Source organism: Gossypium hirsutum, chromosome A08, assembly GCF_007990345.1.
Source record: "Gossypium hirsutum isolate 1008001.06 chromosome A08, Gossypium_hirsutum_v2.1, whole genome shotgun sequence".
NCBI lineage: Eukaryota > Viridiplantae > Streptophyta > Magnoliopsida > Malvales > Malvaceae > Gossypium > Gossypium hirsutum.
Genome location: NC_053431.1, coordinates 123,951,141 through 123,966,541, shown reverse-complemented (window position 1 = coordinate 123,966,541; position 15,401 = coordinate 123,951,141). Strand labels below are relative to the sequence as shown.

Below are 15,401 nucleotides of genomic sequence, written 5' to 3'. Positions count from 1 at the left end.
AAATAATAATAATAATATAAATAATAGTAAAAATAATAAAATAATAAAACAAAGCTTTCAACTCTCTTTCTCCCTCTTTTCTAAATCCGGCCGTTGGTCCGGCTTTGCTTCGGTCATGGACCCCCACGGGCCGCCATCGGCGCCACCGTACACGGCGGCCGGACCTAAAAAAAAACCTCTTTCGATAATGAAAATATGGGTAAGCTTTTTACTTTTATTTTTACTTTCGTATAAAAAAAACAAAATAAAATTGAAAGGAAAACAATAAACAAACAAAGAACTAAAGATAAGAATAGACAAAAGAAACCTCTTTTGCTTTGATCTTTGATTAATCTCCAAAAACTAGCCTTTCCAAGAAACAAAAATAACTTTTTTTTCCAAAAAAAAAAAAAAAACCTCCTCCAAAACAAAGAACAATCCTTCTCCATAAAAACCAAAAAACCCCCTAAAAACAAAGTCTTGAATGGCTTTTATAGCCAAATTTTACAAGTGGAGTGGTTGGGGTGGTTTAGGTGGCCAAGGGTGGTGGAGTTGGTGGCTAAGGTGGGTGGCCAACAAAGGTGGTGGAGTAGGTGGCTAAGGTGGGTGGCCAACAAAGGTGGTGGAGTAGGTGGCCAAGGTTTTTATTTATTTATTTATTTATTTTTTGTGTTTGGGTTGGGATTAGGTTGGGCCAAATTGGGTTTGGTTAGGGTTGGTTTAAGTTGGGCCAAAATTGGGCCTTTACAGCTGCCCCTCTTTGCTCATTTTCGTGTAACGAGAATAGAGCAAAGACATCAAAAGGGCCAATTTTGCCCGGTCTTGCCGAGTCTTGACTTTTTGGTGCTCATCTTCTTCCAGTAGCCTTATTCCAGTCTGCTACGTCTTGTTGCTTCGATCCACTCTACTGCAACTTCAGATACGCCTTGTAGCTTCAATCTACTCTGCTACGACTCCATGGGGATGAGATTTGTGTTTTTAGTCTGCTCCACTACTACTTAGGGAGATAAGACTTGATGCGATCTGCTTCACTATTCCTTAGGGAAATAAGATCTGTGGTTTTATCTGCTCCACTACTGCTTAGGGAGATAAGACTTAATGCGATCTACTCCACTACTGCTTAGGGAGATAAGATTGTAATCTTCGATCTATTCCACTGTTGCCCAAGGAGATAGAACTACTGGCTTTAATGTACTCCACTGTAATCGGAGAGGTAAAATCCGCCATCTTCGACCTGCAATCTATTCCACTGCTAAATACAGGGAGATAGAGTCTGTTTTCAATCCACTTCCTACCAATATAGGAAGGCAGGATCTGCAATCTTCAATCTATTCCACTGCCAGATACAGGGAGATAGAGTTATCGGCTTCAATGTACTCCACTGTAGTCACAGGGAGGTAAAATCTGCCATCTTCGATCTGCTTCGCTGCCTAATACAGGAAGGCAAGATCTGCAATCTTCAATCTATTCCACTGCCAGATACAGTGAGATAGAGTTATCGGCTTCAATGTACTCCACTGTGGTCAGGGAGGTAAAATCTGCCATCTTTGATCTGCTTCGCTGCCAAATACAGGAAGGCAAGATCTGCAATCTTCAATCTACTTCAACGCCAGATACAGGGAGATAGAGTTATCGGCTTCAATGTACTCCACTGTAGTCACAGGGAGGTAAAATCTGCCATCTTCGATCTGTTTCACTGCCTAATACAGGAAGGCAAGATCTGCAATCTTCAATCTATTCCACTGCCAGATACAGTGAGATAGAGTTATCGGCTTCAATGTACTCCACTGTGGTCAGGGAGGTAAAATCTGCCATCTTTGATCTGCTTCGCTGCCAAATATAGGAATGCAAAATCTGCAATCTTCAATCTACTTCACCACCAGTATGGGAAGACAAGATCTGCATCTTGGATCCACTTCCTATCAATATAGGAAGATAGGACCTGCTATCTTCGATCTACTTCACGCCAATACATGAAGACAAGATCTGCTTTCTGCGATCTACTTCGCCACCAATATGGGAAGACAAGATCTGCATATTGGATCCACTTCCTATCAATATAGGAAGATAGGACCTGCTATCTTCGATCTACTTCACACCAATACATGAAGGCAATATCTGCTTTAATGACTTCAATCCCTCCCATTGCAACTTCAAGGGTATAGGATCTGTTTCTTTGATCTGTTCTCTGGGGAATATGACCTGTAAAATCCATTTTATGGACCTATTTATGCCTAGTGTTTAGGATGGCATGATCAGAATGAATCAAATGCTTCTAACTAGATGTGTATGAATGAATGCAGAATGTCATGAGAATGATCCATTTTTAATGTTTGAGTTGTCATTGCTCATGTTTTATCACTGACGTGTTACAACGCCTTCTTGCTCGGCTGGCATATCCAAAGAAACACTTAGTCAGATTGCCCCCACTGCGAACGTCAAAGTTTAATCCACTGGGACATAAAATTTGTACCATCAATCTCCCACCGTAAACTAAGGGTAGAATGATATGGCTTTTTCTCGATCCTCTGCTATCACAATTCAAGAATACAGAATGTGAAACTCTTTGATCTCCTACACCATTCCCAAGGTGTCATACCAAATGTTTATGTACAAATGCAAAATTTCCTTCTCCGAGAAAACCTTTTCTTATTACTTGGTGAACATCGCTTGTTTGTTCATTGAAGCTTTGCCACCAACACGACATCTTGTCATTTTGTTCAATGTTTGGACAACAAAATTTGAAAGGATAGTCCCGACTTGGACTCTTCCTTTTTGGACACTTTGAATTTGGTGTGCTCTAAACAACAGTCCTGTTTCAGGCTCCTTCATTATTTAGAAATTTCTAGAGTAATATGCAAAACTCCAATTGCTTGAACATTCAGTTTATTAATAGTTATTCTAAATGTTTTTCGAGAAGGTTACCACAACGAACAAACAAATGTTATTGAGAACAAATCTCAAGATGAATGAGTTAATCGAGATAGCAAATTTTGCTAAGATAAAAAATGAAATAAGACAATGGACAAGAATGAAATTTTATTGGGGAGCAAAGCTTGAACTGAATACAATAATCAAGACAACAAATTTTGCCAAGATTCAAAGTATAAGATGACAACAGGTGCCCCAGATATCGCAGCACGAGCTTCCCTGCACAAGTTTTCTAAAGACCATTTAATATGTGTTTGGAATCTACAGTATTTTGTCGATACCCCAAGATGTCACCTACTCTTTCTTGCGATTCAGGTGTAGTAAGACCACCACATGCCTCAGATCCTGCTCAAAAATTCGAGCCGTTCCGTTCACCTCACGCTTCAAAATTCGAGCCGCCTTTTTCAGGTTTTCAACTCAAATCCCCTTTGGTCTCAAGGTGCCTTTTGCGGGTTTTCACCTTGGCCTCTCCCCTTTTTTTTTTTTTTGAATGCCCCATTTTTAAGTGAAATACTTCTTGACTGAGTCTGAATTTACAGGATTTGACAGGCTTTTACCATCCATTTCGCTCAGGATTAAAGCTCCTCCTGAAAAGGCATTTTTTACCACATAAGGACCTTCCCAATTTGGCATCCACTTTCCTCTAAAATCCTTTTGTAGAGGAAGAATCTTTTTCAGCACCAGGTCCCCCTCGTAAAATTCTCTGGGACGAACTTTTTTGTTGTAAGCTCGCATCATTCGTTTCTGATACATCTGACCATGACGAATAGCTTTTAACCTCTTTTCTTCTACCAAGTTTAACTGGTCATATCTGGATTGAATCCATTCAGCCTCATCCAACTTTAGTTCAGTTAATACTCGGAGAGAAGGAATTTCAACTTCTATGGGTAAAACTGCTTCCATCCCATAGACTAAAGAAAATGGTGTTGCCCCGGTAGAGGTTCTAACAGAAGTGCGATATGCCAGGAGAGCAAAAGGTAATTTCTCGTGCCAATCTTTGTAGGTTTCAGTCATTTTTCCTATAATTTTCTTGATGTTTTTGTTAGCTGCTTCCACGGCACCATTCATTTTTGGACGGTACGGTGACGAATTGTGGTGTCTGATCTTGAACTGACTACAAACTTCCGCTATTGAGTTGTTGTTTAAGTTCAGCGCATTATCGGATATGATCCTTTCAGGCATCCCGTATCGACATATGATCTCTTTTTTCAGAAACTTGCTAACTGCCGACTTCGTGACATTTGCATATGAAGCCGCCTCCACCCATTTAGTGAAGTAATCAATAACCACAAAGATAAAACGATGCCCATTGGAAGCTTTTGGAGATATTGGCCCGATAACGTCCATTCCCCACATGGAGAAAGGCCATGGAGAAACCATAACATGAAGGGGTGAAGGTAGTGCGTGCATTTTGTCACCATAAATTTGACATTTATGGCACCTCTTGGCATAATTAATGCAATCCCCTTCCATGGTGGACCAATAGTACCCAAATCTCATAATTTGTCTGGCCATCGTGAAGCCATTGGCATGCGTTCCGCAGATACCTTCATGCACTTCTTCCAAAATTTCCTTTGCCTCAACAGCATCCACACACCTTAACAGTACTTGATCTTTTCCTTTTTTATACAAAATTTCCCCATCAAGGACATAGTCAATGGCTAATCTCCTTAATGTCTTCTTATCATTTTCTGTCGCATGGTCAGGGTACTCGCGACTCTTCACATATCGCAATATGTCATGGTACCAAGGGTGATCATCCTTTCCCTCTTCATTGTCAATGTTGCAACAATGGGCTGGAACCTCATAGATGCTGATCTGGATAGGCTTCATATCTTCTAATTTGTTCACTTTAAACATGGAGGCTAAAGTGGCCAAAGCATCTGCCATCTGGTTTTCATCTCGTGGGAGGTAACTAAAGGTGACACTATCAAATTCCTCGATCAATTCCATAACCAATTTTCGATAGCGAACCAACTTCGGGTCTCTTGTTTCCCATTCCCCATTGAACTGGTAAATTACTAATGCAGAGTCCCCGTATACCTCTAGCACCTTAATTTTCCGCTTTATGGCTGCCCGAATGCCCATAATGCAAGCTTCATACTCAGCCATATTATTTGTGCAGTCAAAGTCCAATTTGCTAGTGAAAGGATAATAATCTCCACTAGGGGACACGAGTACTGCCCCAATTCCGTTGCCTATAGCATTTGAAGCTCCGTCAAAACTCAACTTCCAAGGACCACCTTCTTGGAAATCTTTCTTTACGGTTGCGGCATACATCAAATCCTCATTTGGGAAATCGAAGTTCAATGGCTCATAATCATCGAGAGCCCTACTTGCTAGGAATTCCGCTATTGCACTCCCTTTGACCGCCTTCTGGTTCACATAGACTACGTCAAATTCAGATAGAAGAATTTGCCATCGAGCCATTCTTCCATTCAGAGCGGCTGACTCCATCAAGTATTTCAGAGGGTCTAATTTGGAGATTAACCAGGTCGTATGGTACAACATGTACTGTCTCAGTCTCCGAGTTGTCCAAATTAAAGCACAACATAATTTCTCGATTGGCGAATATCTTGTTTCGCATTCGGTGAACTTCTTACTGAGATAGTAGATCGCTCTTTCCTTTCGTCCTGATTCGTCATGTTGACCAAACACGCATCCCATGGAATTTTCAAATACTGCCAAATACAGTATGAGCGGTTTGTCTGGGCAGGGTGGCATCAGTACTGGGGCGTTGGATAAGTAATGTTTGACTTTTTCAAAAGTTTTTTGACATTCCACATCCCATACACCTGGATTATGTTTCTTGAGGAGGCGAAATATGGGGTCGCATTTCTCAGTTAGCTGTGAGATGAACCGAGCAATATAGTTCAGCCTTCCTAGAAAACCTCGAACCTCCTTTTGAGTACGCGGCGGGGGTAATTCTTGTATTGCTCTTACTTTGTCAGGATCAATCTCAATTCCTCTTTCACTGACCACGAATCCAAGCAATTTTCCTTATCTGACCCCGAATGTGCATTTTGCTGGATTTAGCTTTAGCTGAAATTTCCTCAATCTCGTAAATAATTTCTTAAGGACCTGCACATGTTCCTTTTCTGTTTTAGATTTTGCAATCATGTCATCAACATAGACTTCTAACTCCTTATGCATCATGTCATGGAACAGTGTTACCATGGCCCTCTGATACGTTGCCCCTGCATTTTTCAACCCAAATGGCATCACCTTATAACAAAAAGTTCCCCATAGGGTTATGAACGTAGTTTTCCTCATATCCTCGGGATGCATCTTAATTTGGTTATATCCCGAGAAGCCATCCATGAAAGAAAACAGCGAATGTCCTGCTGTATTGTCTACCAAGGCGTCGATATGCGGCAAGGGAAAGTTATCTTTTGGGCTAGCCTTATTTAGATCTCTATAATCCACACACATTCGTACCTTCCCATCTTTCTTAGGGACAGGAACAATGTTAGCTACCCACTCGGAGTATTTGACCACCTTCAGGAACCCAGCGTCGAATTGCTTTTGCACCTCTTCTTTTATTTTTAACACGATATCAGGCCTCATTCTTCGGAGTTTTTGCTGAACTGGTTTGCAATCCTCCTTTATAGGAAGTCGGTGAACCACGATGTCAGTACTTAACCCCGGCATATCTTGGTATGACCATGCGAAGACATCTTTGAACTCTCGCAGCAATTCAATGAGGTCTTGTTTTACTTCTTCAGCTATGCGGGTACCAATCTTTAACACCTTTCCCTCTTCCAAGATCACTGTCTCTATCGTCTCTTCGTGGGGTAGAATCTGTTTCTCTTCCTGCTCTACCATTCTCAACAAGTCCGGAGATAGGTTGCAATCTGTGTTATCTTCAAAATCTTGAGATTTCTCTGGACACATATCTCGTTCAAAAAGATTTTCTAAGTCCATAGTAGAGTCACTCATATCATTGATATCTTGGGACCTGTTATAGGTATCAAAGAATGTACATGGAATGTATGAATTTAAGGATTCTTATTTAGTATGACCATGAATGTATGAAAAAAAGAATTTGAAAAGAATATATACTCAAAATGCGAAGATATATTTCATTGAAATCACAATGTCCACATATAAGCCTATTTCAGTTCACAAAAGTTTTCATTTTCTCTAGGCTTAGAACAATTAATGTTTTGAATATTACTCTGGAAAAGATCTAAAAACTTCAGGCATTTCTTCCGCAGTCCAATTGTTTAAAACACTCCCAGGTTCAACGGGATAGATGCCTGACGTACTTCCTCCTTCAAATTCTTCTTCACATATGGCATTGATGCTTAAGTTTCTTAACATTTCCTCTGCGGTCTTCTTTCTTGGAGCCCTCAGTTCAGAATACATAGTTCCTCCCGACATGAATGTCCTGGATATGTGGGGGAAAGCCATAGGTTCCCAGTCGACTTCTTTTCCGTTCAAACGTGCCTTCCTTCTATCTTGTCTCTTTTCTAACTCTTTCCTTCTCTGTTTGGTATTTGGTTTAAATCCTAAACCAAAACGATCTTGTTTGTATTTCACTACTGGTGCCCCCATCCTTCCCTGAAGGCATCTTCTAAGTCCTCTTCCAGGCACAGCTCCTTTCCCAACCGTCGCTTGTAATCCCATCCTTGTGGCTTTAGACATGCTGGGCGTCGAAATCTTCTTTCCCCCTATGACAAAGGTTGCATTTACGAACTCCAAAGATCGAAAAGAACATTCAACTGCCTCGTCGTCTATTCCCAAATATGGTGTATCATTGGTTACCAATGCAATGATATCTTCCTCGGCGTCAATTGTAATTAACCGGCCTTCTATTACCAATTTTAACTTCTGGTGCAATGATGAAGGCACCGCCCCTGCCGAATGAATCCAGGGTCTTCCTAATAAGCAATTATATGACGGCTTGATATCCATCACTAGGAAGTCCACATCGTATGTATTTGGGCCAATTAAAAGAGGTACTTCTATTCTTCCTATCACCTTTCTTTCGGTACCATCAAATGCTCTCACTATATTTTGGCATGATCTCATGTGAGAGTTATCCACCGGTAACCTACTTAAGGTAGATAGGGGTAAAACATTCAAGGCTGATCCATTGTCAATTAGCACTCCAGCTAACATATACTCCCCGCAACGAGCAGTGATGTGTAATGCTTTGGTAGATCCTCTTCCCCCTGGCGGTATTTCATCATCATTAAAAAAGATGAAATTATCGGCATTGATATTATTAACCAAGCGGTCCAACTTATTCACCGAGATATCTTTAGTGACATAAGTTTCATTTAGCACCTTAATCAACGCATTACGATGTATCTCTGAACTTATAAGCAACTCAAGTACGGAGATACGAGCCGGTTGCTTATGTAATTGTTCTACCACGCTGTACTCGCTATGTTTCAAGAATTTTAGAAATTCTTTGGCTTGATTTTCAGTTACCGGCTGATTGACACTCGATTCAATTTCGTCTGTTTTTGTTTTTCCTAGCTCAACTGCTAAAGCTTTTTCTTTTCCAGATTCCACTATCGCGTCTGCCGGATCATAGCGCTTTCCACTTCGTGTATAGAATCCTTCCTTCTTTTCTGAAGCATTTACCGAGCTCTCTTTTCCTGGAATCGTCACATTGCAATCGTAACTCCAAGGAACCTTTTTGTTATCATTGTAAGGAAAGGATACAGGTTTTTGGATTATAACTTTTGGCCCTATTTGTATTCCAGATTCTTTGTTCATTGGCTTTGAAATGATAACCACTGAATGACGAAGCTCTTGGGTTCTCCTTGCAGATCCTTCTCCTGTAACACAAACTTCTTCCTCTTTTAACCCTTTGATTTCTTCATAAAACTCCATTTCTTTGCTATCCATAAAGTTTTGCACCACAATTCCGAACTCGGTGCATTCCTGGATGTCATGATCTTCTTCTGCGTGGAACTCACAAAATCTCTTTGCTTGTTCAGGCCTTTCTATCGAATCTTGCTTGATAAGACCTCTTTTTACCATTTGTTTCCAAACCCATCCAAGAGGGGTTTTTATCTCTGCCACGTTGGCTTTGACTCTTCTTCCTTCATTCTCACTTATCGCGTTTACCCTATTATCGTCATGATTGGGCAACGGATTTTCTGCTACATTTGGCCCCGATGAGTCGCCAATCTTTACGATCCCCATATTGATAAGTTTCTCCACTAACTTCTTGAATGCAGTGCAGTTCTCAATCGAGTGCCCCTTAATCCCCGCGTGGTACTCGCATTGGGAGTTTGTGTCATACCATTTGGGGTACGGAGGTTGCATGGGTTTTAGGTAAAATGGAGATACCACATGTGCATCAAATAAATTCTGATACAATTCTTTATACGTCACCGGGATGGGTGTGAATTGAGGTCTTTCTATATTTGGCCTTGAATTGGACTCCCGTCTCGAAGAACCTTGCTGATTAGTGGTTGTTGCTCTGGCTTGTCCCACCGTGATTGATCTAGAATGGTCCTTGTTAAACATGCTTGTGTTGTTTATCTCATGCTCCTTCTTTCTTGGTGCCGACCTTTTAGCACTTTCTCCTGCTTCTATCTTGCCACTCCTTATGGCATTTTCTATCATTTCTCCAGACATCACTATGTCTGAAAAGCTTTTGGTGGCACTACCCAGCATGTGATTGAGAAATGGAGCTTTCAAAGTATTGATAAAAAGCATGGTTATCTCTTTTTCTAAAAGTGGTGGTTGAACTTGTGCTGCTACCTCCCTCCATCTTCGAGCATACTGGCGAAAGCTCTCATTAGTTTTCTTTTCCATATTTTGCAATACAATTCGATCGGGTGCTATGTCCATCACATGTCTATACTGTTTTATAAAGGCCTGCGCCAAATCTTTCCAAGAGTGGATTTCAGCTCGACTCAATTGATTGTACCATCTAGCCGCTGACCCGATCAAACTATCCTGAAAACAGTGAACCAACAGCTGCTCGTTGTTGATGTACCCGGTCATTCTTCGGCAAAACATAGTGATATGAGCATCGGGACAACTTGTCCCGTCATATTTTTCAAACTCCGGCATTTTAAACTTAGGAGGGAGGATTAAATCAGGCACCAAGCTCAGATCTTTAGCGTCCATTCCTCGGTGGTAATCAGCACTTTCCATGGCCTTAAACTTTTCCTCCAGCCATTTACATCGGTCTTCCAATTGCTTTGACAGATCCACTTTCGTCTTTTCCACTTCTGCCACGTCATCGAGGTCAGGGACTATGAGATTGGTGGGATTCTCTCCGGAATTGTTACTTATTCCGATTGGAGGACTCGTTTGGAATTGTTGGGGTCTAATTGTAACAGAGGGTCTTTGTGGATACATTTCAGCTTGAGTATGCGCGTGCAGAGGGGTAAAGCCTGGAGGGTAAAGGGGTTCATCACTATTTCCTTCTTCAACATTAACAATAGGGTCCTTTCCCTTGTGTTTTCCTCCTTTCAACAGTTGCGTTAACTTTGCCATCATGTCGTCTTGGGATTCTCGCATCTCTCGCTGAATCTTTTCCAATCGCTCTTCTATCTGATCTTGCATATCTCTTTGGAGCTGCTCAAGTTTTTCTAGTCTTTGATCCATGTTCCTTGACTTCGCTCGAGTTCCGTAAGAGTGACGGTTTTCCAGGTTAACTGAAATAATTTTATTTAGTTAGGGTCTTTTAATGGTCATTAATGCAATGCATGAAATGAATGCAAAAGGCGTTAATTCTAGTTCAATTTCATTATGAAAACTTTACTAGAAAATAAACTTTTTACATAAGGTGGATTACATATACGACTTAGCCCTAAAACTCAAAATTCTAATCCTCCTAAGCAACGAGGCTAGCTCCTGTCCTCGACTCGACTCTAATTCGTACTTCACGCTTAACACATCAGCTTGTACTGCTAACGTCTGCAAGTGATCAGCCACCTCTCGGATTTGAAGCACGGCTTCTCCCATGATTTGATCTCTATCTCTTACTTGGTTCTGAAAGTAGTGCAACTGCTCGGTTTGACGATCTTCATTAGATCTCATGTGCTCAATCCGCATCTCGCAACTTCGCAATGCTGCTTCTAACTCTTCAATTCTTCGTTTCATCTCTTCAATTCTACTTAGGCTTGCTTTTAATTCCATCACAGAATTTCGATTTCGATGCCGATGGAGAGATTCTTCTAACTCGGACACTCTATTTTCTAGTTCCCCTTTTTCTTTCTGATTCTCTGACAGACTCTTCTTTAAAGTCTCGTTCTGGGTTTGAACTTCTTGAAACCTTGTTTCCCATCTATCAGCTTTGTTCTTTTCTTCTTGAACTTCCTTGCGCCATTGTTCAGAAGTCTTTCCCAACCCGGCGGTTCTCATTGATGATCGCAACTTCTTGTAATCTGTTTTCAGACTGTCCAGATCTTCTTCAGCCCTAGCTTTTCATTTTCTTAATCGCTCCATCTCGAGCTTCTGGACATCTACATCCAACCTTAAGTTTGTTTTTTCTTCCTCCATTTGCTCTATCTGTTTTTCCAACTCTGCATTTCTTCTTTCAAAATCTTGCTTCAAAATTTCTAGTTCAGAAGGGATGACCCGTAAGTGCTCCTTTATCGAATGACTGCCTTCGGGCTTGATTTGGGACATTGTCATTGATTCTTCTGACCCTCCATTCTTCATATTCGGGGGTTGTCATTGGTCCTACAGCTAATCGCTTCATTTGGCGAGTCTGATTCCACGCATTGGATATCTCTCGAATCCTCTTTTTGTAGCCATCACCCCCATACGAGAATTCACACTCGGCCAGCCCCTGGGTTGCGGGTATAAACTGTCTTGATCTGTACTGTCTGAGCACTAATAACGGGGCATAGCCAATAGCTCCCCAGATTCCAAGTAAAGGGACCCAATCAAAACTACCGCATCGGTACAAAATTTCGTCTAGAAGTAACCACGGAGCTCTCCATTCAATGTCTTCTTCATGCAAGTTTTGAAGAATTGCCATCCATTTTTCCATTGAAATGTCGTCCATTCTCGGTGTAGCTATCATCTCCTTTAGCGGCGAATAGTTTTCAGAGAAGACCCGATATGACACCTTATCCACTTTCCAAAAATGACTGTGGAACCACGCAAGTAACAACTGTGCACATCCAATGAACCTGCCTTCGCCCGCTCGCCGACAGGTACTCAATGATCTGTATGTCTCCGCTAAAATTGCTGGAACTGGGGTAACTCCTTTATCAAGGCGGTCGAACAAATCAGTAACCGCCTCATCAATATGCCCCAAAGCTCTAGGAAAGATAACTAAGCCATATATGCTTAGGGCGAAGATATCTACCCTCTTTTTTATATCCGGGTGCACCAAAGCCACATCTTTCAAACTCCTCCAAGAAATGCACTTGTTATCCCCTTTTTGTTTAATTCGGGCCGTAACCCACTGCTCACTCATGCCTGTTATGTTCATTAACCTTCTCAAAAAGGGTACATTTGCGGCTCTTGAGTAGATTCTGTCGACTTGACTCTTTGAACACCGAAGTAAAGCCATATATTCTTCTATCGTAGGCACCAAGTCAACTTTCCCGAACGAAAAACAACTATAGGCGGGATTCCAAAATTGTGCGAGAGCCCGGAATAGGTGCTTATCTACCTTCATATCTAGCAGGTACGGCAAGTCCCCGTAATGGGAATAGAACAACTGTCTGGCCTCCTCGTCCCAATGGTCCCAAATTCCTTTCAACTCTTGTAAATCGTCCTGGTTATGCTGATGCGGGTAAAGCCCATAGCTCTGATATATATCCTTCAGCCAAACTATCCCCTTTCTCTTGCTGTGTCGTTTCCGACCAAATTCGGACTGCCGCATTATCTTCCACCTTATCAAGAAACCTTCTTTCCATGATAAGCTTTCTTTCTAAAAACCGAATATGAACCAACGCCTTGAAATAATGAAATGCCATGCAGTTGAAATGTCATGCATCCAAAGTAAAACAACAAATATCAGTACCAGATATAAACATATAATCCAAGACAATTCAAAAAGAATAAAAGCACATCAGGGTATCTACTAGGGTTTGGTGTAGTTCTACTTAAGGTGAGTTCCTAAGGTTTACTACATGGGGTTTGGTTCTAAAGCAAAGGTACCCGAACCAGCAGATTCCTCGATCTTCACCCATTATAGGCTCATATAGACCGAGTTCGGTTCAGGGGAATACATTTCCTATGGCTGCACGGAGATGAAAATCTCACGAAGACATAGGTACGGATGTATCCCGAAAGCGATCCACTATCCTGCACGGAGGTGAAAACCTCACGAAGGAGTAGCTTCTCACTCCCACTTAAAAGGTGTGACCAACGGTCATGCAATGCAATGCAAAGATATAAAAGTTTAAAATACGAAACATGATGAAAACTATAGCTCAAAACAAATGAAATGCAATGAGAAGATCGTATACTTAAATCAAATTTTCAACTTTCGACAAAAAGACAAAAAATAATCAACTCGTGGCTTGACTCACTTATTTTGAAAAAGTCCCCAGTGGAGTCGCCAAGCTGTTGACACTATTTTTGGATGAAAACGGGGTCGACTTGGATTTTGAAAAAAAGAATGAAAACGGGAGTCGCCACCAATCCTTTTTGACGAGGTGTGATTGGGTCACCTCAAAGGTGTTGTTTTTAATAAATGATTTAATTTTATTAAAACAACGATTTTGGTCTACGAAATTCAGAAAAATGAGTTCGGGAGTCGGTTACGCACGAGGAAGGATTAGCACCCTCGATACGCCCAAAATGGTACCTAGTTGATTAATTAGTGTCTTAGTGTCGAAAATTTGAAAACTTGAAAGAATTAAAATACGATCCCTCTTTGTAAAGAAAATGCTCAAATGTTAAGGACCTTCTCGTATCACAATATAAAATGTCACATCCAGTAAGTTAGGACACGACATCTTGAATTTCGAGAACGAGCTTGCCTTTATATAAAAATTCGTGTATTTCAAAAGGTTATTCAGTTAGTTAAGGTGAACGAGGAAAATCGAAACCCAGTAAGTTAGGGCACGTTTCCTCGAATTCCCAAACACCGAATATTGCCTTTACTTGCAAAAATCTTATTTCGAGGTAACGAAATGCCATACCCAGTAAGTTAGGGAACAACACCTCGTATCTTCGAGAATAAGCATTTTTCAAAACTCATGTCACGATTTAAAAGAGTGTTCCGTTATTTAGGTTAAAGGAGAAAAATCGAAACCCAATAAGTTAGGGCACGATTGTCTCGAATTACCAAATACGGAATATTACTTTTATGAAAGAATTATTATTGGGTTGGATATAATGATAAAAGAATAATATTAAAGTAAAGTAAACAATAATACTATATATAAATGTATATATATATGTATATAATAGAAATACACACTACTATATAATAATAATAAATATAGAAATACAAAAAGCAAATATAATAAAAATATTAAATTAAAGTAATAAAAAATAATACTATATATAAAATATATATATACATAAAAATATACACTAATATATAATAGTAATAGTGATAGCAAAAATAATAAAAATATGAGTAATATAATAATATATTAGAATACAAAAGTAAAGTAATAACAATAGGGGTGATAATAATAATAATACAAACAATAATACATATATATAATAATAGTAGTTAGAAATAAAAAATAATAAAAGTAACAATAATGATAGTAATAATATAAATAAATATGGAGAGGGCATATATAATATAATAATAATATAAAAATAATATATACATGAGAAATAATAATAATAATAAATAATAGTAAAAATAATAAAATAATAAAACAAAGCTTTCAACTCTCTTTCTCCCTCTTTTCTAAATCCGGCCGTTGGTCCGGCTTTGCTTCGGTCATGGACCCCCACGGGCCGCCATCGGCCCACCGTACACGGCGGCCGGACCTCAAAAAAAACCTTTTCGATAATGAAAATATGGGTAAGCTTTTACTTTTACTTCGTATAAAAAAACAAAATAAATTGAAAGGAAACAATAAACAAACAAAGAACTAAAAAAGAATAGATAAAAGAAACCTCTTTTGCTTTGATCTTTAATTAATCTCCAAAACTAGCCTTCCAAGAAACAAAAATAACCTTTTTTCCAAAAAAAAAAAAAAAAACTCTCCAAAACAAAGAACAATCATTCTCCATAAAAACCAAAAAACCCTAAAAACAAAGTCTTGAATGGCTTTATAGCCAAATTTTACAAGTGGAGTGGTTGGGGTGGTTTAGGTGGCCAAGGTGGTGGAGTTGGTGGCTAAGGTGGGTGGCCAACAAAGGTGGTGGAGTAGGTGGCTAAGGTGGGTGGCCAACAAAGGTGGTGGAGTAGGTGGCCAAGGTTTTTATTTATTTATTTATTTATTGTGTTTGGGTTGGGATTAGGTTGGGCCAAATTGGATTTGGTTAGGGTTGGTTTAAGTTAGGGCACGTTCCAAACACCGATTTTGGCCCAACTTAAACCAACTACCAAACCCAATTTGGCCCAACCTTCCAACCCCACA

The 15,401-nt window shown here is 40.0% G+C and overlaps 4 protein-coding genes across 4 annotated transcripts; all 4 read right to left on the bottom strand.

Moving 5' to 3' along the window:
- Nucleotides 1-3,053: 3,053 nt before the first annotated feature.
- On the bottom strand, nt 3,054-5,367 carry LOC121205104 (uncharacterized). The gene is made up of 3 exons (XM_041076030.1): nt 4,458-5,367; nt 3,192-3,255; nt 3,054-3,129 (listed from the first exon to the last, which is right to left on the bottom strand). The coding sequence occupies exons 1-3, from the start codon at nt 5,365-5,367 to the stop codon at nt 3,054-3,056; spliced, it is 1,050 nt and encodes a 349-aa protein (XP_040931964.1).
- Nucleotides 5,368-7,083: 1,716 nt separating this feature from the next.
- On the bottom strand, nt 7,084-10,491 carry LOC121205103 (uncharacterized). The gene is made up of 4 exons (XM_041076029.1): nt 9,220-10,491; nt 8,254-9,096; nt 7,456-8,202; nt 7,084-7,398 (listed from the first exon to the last, which is right to left on the bottom strand). Exons 1-4 carry the CDS (start codon nt 10,489-10,491, stop codon nt 7,084-7,086), a joined length of 3,177 nt encoding a protein of 1,058 aa, XP_040931963.1.
- A 186-nt stretch (nt 10,492-10,677) lies between these two features.
- On the bottom strand, nt 10,678-11,250 carry LOC107938678 (uncharacterized). Its single transcript, XM_016871906.2, has one exon. It carries the CDS (start codon nt 11,248-11,250, stop codon nt 10,678-10,680), a length of 573 nt encoding a protein of 190 aa, XP_016727395.2.
- A 202-nt stretch (nt 11,251-11,452) lies between these two features.
- On the bottom strand, nt 11,453-12,727 carry LOC107938677 (uncharacterized). Its single transcript, XM_041076028.1, has one exon. It carries the CDS (start codon nt 12,725-12,727, stop codon nt 11,453-11,455), a length of 1,275 nt encoding a protein of 424 aa, XP_040931962.1.
- Nucleotides 12,728-15,401: the final 2,674 nt, after the last annotated feature.

Coding starts and splice junctions, on each gene's coding strand:
- LOC121205104 (XM_041076030.1), bottom strand. CDS start 5,367: ATGGAGTCAGCCGCTCTGAATGGAAGAATGGCTCGATGGCAAATTCTT. Junction 3,256..4,457: donor TTTGGAAGAAGTGCATGAAG/GTATCTGCGGAA, acceptor ATTTTTGAGCAG/GATCTGAGGCATGTGGTGGT. Junction 3,130..3,191: donor AGAGTAGGTGACATCTTGGG/GTATCGACAAAA, acceptor AAACTTGTGCAG/GGAAGCTCGTGCTGCGATAT.
- LOC121205103 (XM_041076029.1), bottom strand. CDS start 10,491: ATGGATCAAAGACTAGAAAAACTTGAGCAGCTCCAAAGAGATATGCAA. Junction 9,097..9,219: donor ATTTATTTGATGCACATGTG/GTATCTCCATTT, acceptor ACTGCATTCAAG/AAGTTAGTGGAGAAACTTAT. Junction 7,399..7,455: donor AGGGAAGGATGGGGGCACCA/GTAGTGAAATAC, acceptor AATACCAAACAG/AGAAGGAAAGAGTTAGAAAA.
- LOC107938678 (XM_016871906.2), bottom strand. CDS start 11,250: ATGAGAACCGCCGGGTTGGGAAAGACTTCTGAACAATGGCGCAAGGAA.
- LOC107938677 (XM_041076028.1), bottom strand. CDS start 12,727: ATGCGGCAGTCCGAATTTGGTCGGAAACGACACAGCAAGAGAAAGGGG.